Source organism: Anoplopoma fimbria, chromosome 15 (assembly GCF_027596085.1).
Source record: "Anoplopoma fimbria isolate UVic2021 breed Golden Eagle Sablefish chromosome 15, Afim_UVic_2022, whole genome shotgun sequence".
Taxonomy (NCBI): Eukaryota; Metazoa; Chordata; class Actinopteri; order Perciformes; family Anoplopomatidae; genus Anoplopoma; species Anoplopoma fimbria.
The window spans coordinates 9,980,224-9,992,462 of record NC_072463.1 but is presented as its reverse complement, the minus strand read 5'-3'; the positions used below and the strand labels follow the sequence as shown (position 1 = coordinate 9,992,462).

The 12,239-nt window shown below is 40.8% G+C and overlaps 1 protein-coding gene across 1 annotated transcript; it reads right to left on the bottom strand.

Annotated features, from left to right (window-relative positions):
- Positions 1 to 5,096: 5,096 nt before the first annotated feature.
- On the bottom strand, positions 5,097 to 11,607 carry dio2 (iodothyronine deiodinase 2). The gene is made up of 2 exons (XM_054614196.1): positions 9,523 to 11,607; positions 5,097 to 8,429 (listed from the first exon to the last, which is right to left on the bottom strand). The coding sequence occupies exons 1-2, from the start codon at positions 9,745 to 9,747 to the stop codon at positions 7,800 to 7,802; spliced, it is 855 nt and encodes a 284-aa protein (XP_054470171.1). The 5' UTR covers positions 9,748 to 11,607; the 3' UTR covers positions 5,097 to 7,799.
- Positions 11,608 to 12,239: the final 632 nt, after the last annotated feature.

Genomic DNA, 12,239 nt, shown 5'->3' with positions numbered 1-12,239 from the left:
CACACACATAAAAACACACAGTTTGTTGCTTTTAGGTACTACGCTTGCAATTGTATAATAGTTAATTAATGTTTGTTCATTTATAATATTATTGACTTTGGTCAGTAATGTTAGAGATGAATAAGCTTATATTTTACAGAGCAGTTTTCTGTGATCATTGTGTGCATATGTGTTGTGACAATAGCTGCTTCTTTCTTCACTCTGAATGTGGAATAGTACTTTGACTATTGACATGGTGAGTGAACACTAATTTTGAGACCTCAATCCACAGTTTGGTTATTGGTCACTGATACCAGGAGGTTGCCCTGTTATTGTTTATATATGTTAATACCCTTATTGATATTCATCATTTTATTAGTATCAATAATTTAAATTTCATACCTGCTAATAACCACATAATAACATGCTCTTCCCAGATCCCAACAGGGCTGAGGTCTCTTACAAGTCTCTCTTGACGCTTCCACTTTGCCTCCTTAATGCCAGCTTTGTGACTTGTTCTGGCGATTTTTAATCACATTAGCATAGCCTTGTCGGCAGATGATCAACACTAAGAATGTCCACGTGCATTGAATGGGAAGTCTTGCAGTCAGCCAGGAAGACTGGGTGACTTTGCCAGAAAGATGAGTCAGCATAGATTTATTGTTTCTGGTCCCTTACATGTTCGGGGTAATGATGATATGTATTTTGTTGATAACTGGCATTCTTTCTGACCTGCTCAAAGCGGACAGACTTACAAAATGCTAAATAGCCACGCCCCCTTATACCTGTCTGATCTCCTTAAGCCTTTATTCCATCCTGTGCCCTCTGCTCTCAGACTACAGGGCTCCTGTATGTGAAAATGTGAAAGTGTGCAGGAGGGTGCAGAGAGTGCAGCCAGAGTGCTACATGCTATTGAGCATATTAATAGCATTGAGATGAAAGGGATGTGTAATAGTTTAGTGCTGCTCCGAAGACAACAAGTCTTAGAGAAGTGGAGGGTCCCATCAGTCCAATACTGCATTAGTCATTCTAAGGACCTGCCTGTAAGTGTCCCTGAAATCGTACTGGCCATTTTTAACAAACTTCCAGCTGACTGCAGTGCCTAGCTTGTTTGCCCCACAAGCACATGAGTGTCCAAGCTGTGTGCCTGTCTGTCTTTCTCCATCTTCCTCTCTCTAAAACACACACATACACACACACACAAGCACACACACAGAAGCACACACACCAGCTCTTCTCTTCTGGTCTTTGGTGCTTAACCTTGTGTTTCTAATGATCTTGTCCCTTCCATTGTCGTATTCTGTTGCACTTTCCAGCATTACTGAATGTCTGGCCTTATGTGCTTTTCAAGTGTAAGAGGACATGTGAAGAAACATACTAAGGGGGATTTCCCAGAGTGTGCCACCAAAGCTTCTTTTTTCACATTGCTATCCTACATCTAACATGTGTTGCAACAAAGTAAAACAACATGGGTGAAGGTGAGGAGGTAAGAGTGTGGAAATTGGGAAAATGGAAGAATGTGGTTACATTTTTATGGAGGAATTTTTGTCAAAGGTGCTGGGAGAAAAGCTGAAAAACTGGACTGACACTGGGAGAAGGGTTGGTTTGAATGTGGCATGTGTACTAAATGCACCCACCCCTCCCTTCCTTTCCTTAATGTATTCTTTAATACTCTCTGCCATCCTTCAGCTCTTTCTCCTTGAATTAATCGGTAAATCTAAATGAACAAAAGTTTAGCCTGGATGAGCAGAGGGTCTGCCAGACTTGCAGAAACTTCTGTGTCACATAAACTCTAAGGCCAAACCTGAGCTGTGAGAGAGACTATATTCCAAGCCATTCAAGCACTATTGGCTCCCAGAAAGGGCACAGCTAGGAAATGATATTCAAGCAATGTGATGAGATCAATTACTTCAGCATGTAAGATATCTACTCAGACACACAAGTGTTTAGGGACATTGTATAGCCTGACATATAGGCCAAATTTTGATGTTGTGGGCAAATTCAAGGATTTAGTTGAGCTGTTTTATTTTGTATTTTGTTTTGTTGTTCCTTTTAAAGAATGTCTATTTTTTCACCTATTTGGTTTTGATGAGACCTGCTGCAGAGTACTGGGAGTAGCATCCATTTTGCATGGACTGTCGTTGTGATCGATGAACACCACTGCTTAAGTCACCGACCCCAAAAGCTTAATTCATCACAGTCAGATGGCTGAGAGGACTACGCTATATTTTTTTTATTGTCATCAATGCCAATAGGTTTTAGAAAGTCGTCTTTACACATAGATATCATTTTTTATGAAGGGTTTATTCTGTAGAGAGGACATCAGGTGTGATTATTTTGAGAACCTGTGGCCAAATGCAGAAGACAGGGTTGACTTGTACTGTTGTAATTCTTTATCCATAGCTATCCAACTCACGTATGAATAGTAAAGAGGTATAGTTTAGTATTGCATTACTGGAAGCAATTTAGTTTCTTTGAGTGCCCTTGAAATTAATCTGAATGAATTCCGAAAGCAATAAAGCCTATTTAAGCATATTGCAAAAAAAACATGTCTTCAGGTCTCTATTTTCAGGCTCCTTGTAACACCAACACTGTAGGGCAGCCAGGAAGAGCTGAAAAGTGTTGCAGGGGAGAGGGACATCTGGAATGCCTCCTAAGTCTGATGCTCTCGCGACCTGGCCCCGGGTAAGCAGAAGATTCAATTCAATTCAGTTTGTTTTGTATAGCCCAAAATCACAAATTACAAATTTGCCTCAGGGGCTTTACAATCTGTACACATGTGACATCCTCTGTACTTCCCTCACATCGGCACAGGAAAAACTCCCCTAAAAACCCCTTTAACAGGGAGAAAAAAGGAAGAAACCTATGGGAGAACGACAGAGGAGGGATCCTTCTCCCAGGATGGACAGAATGCAATAGATGTCATGTGTACAGAATGAACAGCATAACAGAGTTACAACACATTCAATGTATATGACATAAATTATTCATATAACAAGAGTAGTAAGCAGAGTAACAAAGAAAAAATTAAGACTACTTATAATAACAGCAGCAATGACTATAGTGGATTTAAAATAATGATATAGGGAATAGTAATAGTAATGTGACTAATAATAATAATCGATGGTTGATGAATGCATTGAAGAAGCCTGTATGGTAGCTTGGGACGCTAAATGCAGTTCCACACTGCTGATCATTAAGCTTGCTGCTCTGAGCTCAGGGAAATAACTGAATGAGATTCAGATAAAATTATTAACATTTTCATCATCTCCTTTCTTCTCTCATCTGGTTCAGAGAGATTTTATTTGGAATATCAACCTAAATTATCAAAGTAGGGTTGACAAGAACAGGATATTGAAAAAGGGAGGGGGCGGCAGGTCCCCTACAGTGGAAATGACACCCTTGGCGGTAGGTATGCCACTACAAGACACAAAACACTTTTTATGATTATGTTTATCAAGTTTTCCGATTTGTAGTGGGAATATTTTGAGTTTTATTCTTAAAAAATACTTTTTCTTTTACTTTTGGTAAGCCTGTCCTCTTCTTTCTTACATCAATGCCTATAAAAAGTATTCACCCCCCTTGGATGTTTCACCCTTTTGTTGCTTTTATACATGAAATCATGGTCGATATAATTTGGCTTTAGTTTTTTGACACGAATTTGCAAAAAATAACTCTTTAATATCAAACTGCAAACAGATACAAAATAATGTCATTTAGTAGATGCACCTTTGGCTGAATCACAGCACTGAGTCTGTGTGGATATGTCTCAATCAGGCTGGCACATCTGGACACTGCAATCTTTCTCCATTCTCCCTTGCAAAATACATTACATTATATTACATTACAGTCATTTAGAAGACGCTTTTATCCAAAGCGACTTACAATCAGTAGTATATTACATATCAAAACAGCTCAAGCTCTGTCAGGTTGCTCGGGGATCGGGTGTGAACAGCTCTTTTCAAGTCCAGCCACAAATTCTGGATTGGATTGAGATCTGGGCTTTGACTTGGCCGCTCCAGAACATTCACCTTGTTGTCTTTGAACCCTTCCTGTGTAGCTTTTGCTGTATGCTTGGGGTCGTTGTCTTGCTGGAAAATAAATCTTCTCCCAAGTCGTAGTTCTCTTGCAGACTGAGTCAGATTATCCTCCAGGATTTGGCGATATTTTTCTGCATTCATGTTCCCCTCTACCTTTACAAGCCTTCCAGGGCTGCTGAGAAGCCTCCAGAGCATGATGCTGCCACCACCATGCTTCACGGTGGAGATGGTGTGTTTGTGGTGATGTGCAGTGTTTGGTGTTTGCCAAACATAGCGTCTAGTCTGATGGCCAAAAAGCTCAATTTGTGTCTCATCAGACCACAGAACCTTCTTCCAATTGACCTTGGAGTCTCCCACATGCCTTTGGGCGAATTCCAGGCGAGATTTCATGTGAGCTTTTTTCAACAGTGGCTTTCTCTTTGCCACTCTCCCATACAGCTTCGACTGGGGAAGAACCCGGGCAACAGTTGTTGTATGTACAGTCTCTCCCATCTGAGCCACTGAAGCTTTAACTCCTTCAGAGTGGTGTAGGGGTCTTGGTGGCCTCCCTCACCAGTCTTCTTCTGGCCCGGTCACTCAGTTTGTGAGGACGGCCAGCTCTAGGCAGATTTAAACAAGTGCCATACTCCTTCCATTTCTTAATGATGGATTTAACTGAACTCTGTGGGATGTCCAGTGAGTTGGAAATCTGTTTGTAGCCATCTTATACTACAATCACTTGACACACATCAACTGCACTCAGGTGATCTCCATTTCACTAATTGTGACACTGCTGGCATCAACTAGCTGGACCTCTGTTGAATTAGGCCAGTCACTTTAAAGGGGGTGAATATTCTTGCAAACACTTATTTTACACTATATATATTTAATTAATTGACATTAGTTTGTAATAATCTGTTTTCACTTTGACATGAAAGAAGCTTTTTTTGCAAATTCTTGTCAAAAAAGCCAAATTATATTGACCATGATTTCATGTATAAAAGCAACAAAAGGGAAAAACATCCAAGGGGGGTGAATACTTTTTATAGGCATTGTACAAGATTCATTTGGACCATGAAGACAATATATAAAGCACTCTCAAGAGCAATCATTCTCTTTTATTTCCCTTCTTTGACATGTTAGAAAAATAAACATTGCCCTAAGCAGTAATGAAAAAGCACAGTAAATGACAAGTAAAGCACAGTTGCCTATATAAGTTACTGAGACATAAGTCATTTAGTAGATCGACAATTAAAGCAGATACAATAGTTCTGTGTTCTGTTGACCAGGTGCAGTTCACTATCAAACCAGAGACTGAGTCAGGGACTCTTTCATCAAAGATTTTCATTAGAACACCTTTGTCACTGAAACAAGAACAAACCATCTGCGTTTTCTGTGGCGTTTTAATGCTGTCATTTCAGCATGATAATGATGAAACCCATCTCAACCACACAGACCTACTGACTCTCAACATTTTCTGACATGTTAAGAACATTTCAATATTTAAAGATATTTAATGGTTTAATGTCATTAAAAGCCTAAGATTTAAACTTGAGTTGTAATGTTTAGTTTATTGGCATGAAATGCATTTGAATTTGAATATAATCCAATTTGAATTTATTTGAAAACATGACAAGCAGAGGTCTGGTATTCTCTCTCTAGGCCTGTCAACCAACATTTGGATCAGGTCTAATTATTCTCAAGTGACTCTCAGACCAGGTCTCTGCCCTGTAGAAACTCTCCTGTTGTGAGACTAGTGAATCAACGTAATGAATGTATTGCTGTCTGGCAGTGGCATTGATGGCATTGCCATTGTCATCTTAGGGATATAAAACCAGCTTCAAACTCTCCTACTGTGTGTTAAACTAATACAACTGGGATTCTGATGACATTATTTATGCACTATTGATGTGTTGTGAATGCCAACCATCTTCCCTGCTCATGGGTATATGGAATGGGGCTTTTTTTTTTTAGCCCTGAGTAGTGTCTACAGGTATTTCTTTAAGGCTGCCCAAAACAGCAAGGCAGGGCAAGACCCAGGGCAAAAGTACATCAGAGTAGTTTCAATGTGGCTTTTTGACGCTGTAAGTATCATGGCTACACCATAAAGACAAAGGAACACTCCAAACATCTCAACAAAAAGGTGAAGCCAGCAAATGGAGAGAAAAAAAAGATGTGCAGCATAGCCTACATACAAGGAGAAACAATATATGCCTTAAAGGCGTATATAGCTGAAATACATCTATATAGGCCACCTCCAAGGAAGGTGGCCAGATCAGGAGGCAATTGAAACATCTGTTAATAAAACAAACTGTCAGAACCATGGAAAGCTTCGGGAGGGGGGGCTGACCCTGCAGCTTTATAGGAGAGTGGCAAAGAGAAAGCTGCTCACATGACATCTGGGCTACAGTGGGAGACTCAGGTCCTATGGTTGATGAGAGCAAAACTTTGCTTTTTCTCCAAATGAAACACCATGTCGGTAGTAAGCCAAGCGCTGCACTACATTATAAAAAAATCCATTTCCAGCATGAAGCATGTTGGGGGCAGCGCCATGCTGGAGGGTTGGGTTCTCTGCAGCAGGCTCCTCCGAGTAGAGGATGAATGATTGCTATCTAGATCGCAGTGAAACTGTTTGAATTCTATATTAAATGATTTCTTTTTGTCTGTTGTGTTAAAAGCCACATTAAATCGACATTGACTCAATAGTGTAAACACAAATACTTCCAAGGGGTTAAATACACTATAAAGGAAAATAAAATTGAGCTGTCAAATGGAGAACAATGGTCAGTATGTACTGTATGAAAGAACATTTATCCAAAGAGAAAGGAGGGTAGATAAACATTACACATAAAATTAATTTCTTGACATATTGCATAAAAACATGACCACAGTGAAAAAAAAATATCAAAATCTCCACAAAACAATAAAAGCATAGCTTTAGATGTATTATTTTATAAAACATTTTAAAACTGTGAACTTTATCATTTTTCAATAAAATTCCCTTAAGACATGATTTTAGCAGCAGAAGTGGGCATACATACAGAGGAATCCAATCAATGTCACAACAGTGCGTGAAATAGTCACACAATGCCTATTTCACGCACTGCCCTCTACTCCAAACCGATTGGTTTGGAGTAGAGGGACAAAAACTGAAAAAAAAATTGTGTTGCTCGAAACTTTTTTTCAGGACAACATTCTAACAAAACAAAAGTTAGGTTTAGGCAACAAAACCACTTCCTTAAGTTTAGGAGAAACATCATGGTTGGGCTTAAAATAACAACGTACATTAAGGTTTTAGTAACAAACCCACAACAACACTTGGAACATGTGGTATTATACACCGGTCTCTTGATTGAAAGTCCTGTGTTTGTTGGACACATCCACCTCCACACCAGCCCGCCATATGTTGTCTTTTGCGATACTGGATACTAAGTCACTTACTCTGACCGTTGCTTAGTCATGTGGATGCGTTTGATTTGTGTGTCCAACACAACATATGACTTTCCATTGACAATATTTTCGTCCTGAGTGACGGGGGAAAAAAACGACATCAATAGATCGCATTTCGTGACCATGTAAAGACTTCCAATGGACTGAGTTAATGTGTGTCTTTACATATGATAATCCCAGTTTGAGTGGACTGGTGTGTGAGAAATTGGCCTGATTTCAAAAGGTAAAGAAGTTGCTCCTGAATTCTGGAACAATTCAGTACAGCTTTTTGGCAAATGATGTCACCATGATACACCTTTTGATCATGACCTTTGTGTTCGCACAAAACTAAATGATCTCTAATTTCCTTATTCAAATGTGGGACAGGTCTTTCTCTGTACTTGTCCTTGATAACCGTTTACCGTAGCTCTGCTCCAGCCACTGCTGCACATCCTTCAGATTGTAAAAAAAAGGCCCCTTACCGCCCAGGTAGGCAACCTTACTTTGTTTTACTATGCACACCCGTTCATTGGAAACACCATAAGCCACATTAGCATTGTTGTCCATGCAGTCTGCCACCAGCTGACACTGTGGGGGCAGGGAAAAGTGCTCAATGAGCTTGCGTGCCGCTCCCAACCTCTCTTCCAGGTTCTGATGTTTTGGGACATCGAAGGAGCAAGAGCCTATAGGAGGGGCCACCCAGCCATCAGAAGGGTGAGCCTCATCAATGTACACTAACAGGAAATCAGCTACATCACTGAAATCCTCCACCAACTGCCGGAAAGCTGGCAGATGGCTGATGAAGGGGGGTCAAGTGGCTGAGCCAAAGTTGACCACAAGAGGGCGGTCTGATGACTCAAAATCCAGAAGGTGGCACTCCGCTTCATTTGCAATGATGGCACCAGTTGGCATATTAGTCATATTGCTGAGATTGCTGCTCCATCGAAGGCTGTCAGGGACCTTTACCACTTTGGAGTTGGGTGCCTCGAGGCCAAGTTTCACCTAAGGCGATAATAAATAGGGATTAATCCTAACTCACACAGTGCAAACATCACGGAGATCTAAAGTGGGCTTTGCCTTTATCTTTTAACAGACTCTTTTAGTATTTTTTATATATAAATTAGCTTCAGAGGACTTTACAATCTGTGCAGCATAAAGCATCTGACATGAGCGTCAGGCACGCCCACGTTCCAGGTAGAACCACAATCCACTGACACCTACGAAGAATAACCATTATTTTTTCTTCATCATTGTCCTCGGTTATGACTACTGTTATTATCCATAGCTATATTGTATACTCGTCTTTCAACAGAGACAGAAATGTATGGAAGTAAATGAGGCTATCAATGTTAGGCTGCATTAAACACAGACATCAAAGAGTGGTCTTTATTTCTCTCACTCTCTCTTACTCTCTTTATCTCCCGCTCTCTCTCTCACTCTATCTCTTCCTTTCACTCTCTCTTGTTTTCTCTATTTTCTCTCACTCTTTTTTCTCACTCTCTTTTGTCTATTTTTCTATCGCTCTCACTCACTTATTCTCTCTCTCTCTCTCTCTCTCTCACACACACACACACACACACTCTCTCTCTCACACACACACACACACACTCTCCCTCTCTCTCTCTCACACACACACAAACACACTCTCTCTCTCTCTCTCTCTCACACACACACTCTCTCTCTCTCTCACACACACTCTCTCTCACACTCTCTCTCTCACACGCACACACACACACACACTCTCTCTCTCTCACACACACACACACACACACTCTCTCTCTCTCTCTCACACACACACACACACACACACTCTCTCTCTCTCTCTCTCTCACACACACTCTCTCTCTCTCTTTCTCTCACACACACACACACACTCTCTCTCTCTCTCTCTCTCACACACACACACAGACACTATCTCTAACTAACAGGTAATATACATTAGTATTGTTGTTATTTTAAACACTTGTGTGAACTGCGGAAGATGTTTCTCCTGCTGCGTCATGTGCTGGACAGGTGGACGCTGGTATGTTCAGAGTTGCAGTTGGGAGTCTGGAGGAACGACAGTGGTGTACAGCACTGATCCTCGGTCATTTACCTGCTTATAGGCGTCGAGGAGGAAGCCGTTCCAGATGGAGCGCAGCCCGGCGGAGGTCAGCATGCGGCGCCACTCTCCGGAACCGGCCGACCTGGAGCAGCTGAGCAGCGACACAACGCGCTTCACGAGCACCACCGAGTCGTACAGGGCGAGGAAAAGACAGTTTGAAAAGAAACCAGGGAGTATCTGGAGTGTCACGAGCAGATCCTCACTCGCCATTCCCATTGTGCCGCTCCGCGCCGCCGGACGCAGAGAACTCTCTCAGGCTGGCCTCGTTACGCGCAGCTCTGTGTCGCAGGTCTCAGTCGGACCCCATCGTGTCTGCTCTGCCCCTCGGACTCCTCCTGACCTCATGGACCAGATGGATCAGATGGACCAGATGGATCAGGTGGACCAGGTGGACCAGGTGTATCTTGCGCCGCAGGTTGCTGTGTGTGTCCAGCGGTGTGCGCACTCCCCAAAGCAGCTGTTGCTCCACCACGAACAGTATACTTCTTATTAAGATGATTACGTCACTCTGTCCCCTCCTCCCTCTCCTCCCCCCAGGCCTGCACACAGGGACTGAACTAAGCTGGAGGTGTTTGTCATTTTAAAAAAAGATGACAAACAGAACACTCATGCCATGTAGACCACATCTTCCCTGACCTTTACCACAGCCTTCAGCTGCTTCAAACGGACCGTAAGCAGGACGCAGGACCGAGACCTCAGTCTGCATTCAGTCTCCTGTGCACCAGCTTCTCGGACAGCAAAAAACCTTGCAGTTTGCTTATTTCATAGTGAAAAAAACAAAGATATTTCACGGTAGACGCCTTATTATGTATAAACATCAACCTATTACTGTCCATTATCTTATTCCTATGATCACATTAAGGACTGAAGATCAGTTCTTTCACTTTCTCCATTTGAAACTTGGGTATTGTTTTTTGCACTAAGCCGATTTAATTCCTCTTAAAAAATCCCCTGTGAGGTATTTGACGATGGGTAATGATGTAAAGCATGATTGACAGGCGGGTCACCGTGTTGTTTGTACAGTATGGTGTCCTCTATCATCATGAGCACAAGGATGTAGACAGGCCTCAAACATGGCCTGATATACACCAACATTTAGAAGTGGTAATGTGCTGTGCTGAAGGTATGTGTCACTAATAGATGAGAAACTTGACTTGTTGATGTGTGTTGTTTTTTTACTACCAACTTGAAATATACTGTAAAAATAATGGAATTGTTTTACTATTTATTTCCTTTGGTCTGTATTACTGCTTGGAGTATTTTCTAAAGTAAGACACAAACAGTGACACTTTTAGTAAGGTTGATGCTTAATTTATGATGACATATAACACATTTTATATACCTAGACTAACAGATTAATAGATACACATTACGTCTACCGGATTAGACAATATAAAGCAAGCTTTTAGAAAAGGCCCTTGAGAAGTGTGTTAACCCTGCTTAGATGCATGTCTTGAAAAACACTTAAATGTTGTAAGAGTTGGGAGGTTTTGGCAGTGTAAAAAAAAAAGGAACACTGTGATATGTACAGTAACTGTCTGGCAGCAAGTAGCTATTACATTGTTATAGTACATTCCACAACATGCTTAATGTGAAATGATACACAGACCGATACAATACTGTAGTTATTCTGACTGTAGTAATCACAGTACTGTCATTCTCATTATAGTAATAATCACAGAGGCAGGGGACTGTGTTTTTTCACATCCAACATTAGACTACTCTAACATGCATCACTACATTAGATACTGTAAATTAATAACAGGAAAAAAAACAGGAAAAACTGTATACAGGAACATTTAAATTTACGAATACAAATATCACATTGTGTTTTTCATTTTGTAAACATTTGTTGTTTTGTAATCCACAACATTGTATAGCTCAACACAAACCGCTCTTCTTTTTTCAAGTGACATTGACACTTTAAATGTGCTTTCAGGTTATTTGACAGTTAACAGTGAAAACCAATGACTGGAAGCAATTAGAATATTCAAGCAGATGTTTCTGTCTGCCTGTTCCCGTGGCTGCTTGGCGTTTCCCCGGCTTGGCTTCGCTGTGTGAGTCGACTCATGCCTGGTTTCCTGCTGGTTGTATGATCTCCCTGTTCTTAAGAATAAAGCTCATACTAACTATTCCTTGTGTGAGTCGTACTGCATTTGGGTCCGAAATACACCCGTTACAGTTTGTAAAATCTAATGTTATGAAATATTATATAATAATGAAACAATGTTCAGAGCTAAAACAAAGTCACTGCCAGACTGTGTACACAGGTTTTTTTCAAAAGGACTGTTTACAAAGCTATTTTTGACTCGAGGCTTCACCCTGACCTTTTTAAAATGATGAAGCAAAAAAAGAACTGATATGAGCATGAATTTAAGAATTGCTTTACTCATAGTACCAATAAATGCCATGCTTGCATTTCTATATTTTGCATAAAGAGTAAAAATACAATATTGGTGTAAGAAAATAAACAACCCAAATATTAAAAAAAAAAAACACAGCTGTGCCACCATATTTCATCCCACCAGCGAGTTCAGGAAGACTACATTGTTCCCGTTGGGATTCAGGAGAAACTGCCAGTATGGAGTGATGGATTTACATCATTTTTCTCAGTGAAGCAAAAACACCTTTGCTAATTTTGAGTAGTATTTTACTAGTCAAATTAGTGGTTACATTGCAAGTACTCCAATACCTATCCCTAGTGAAGA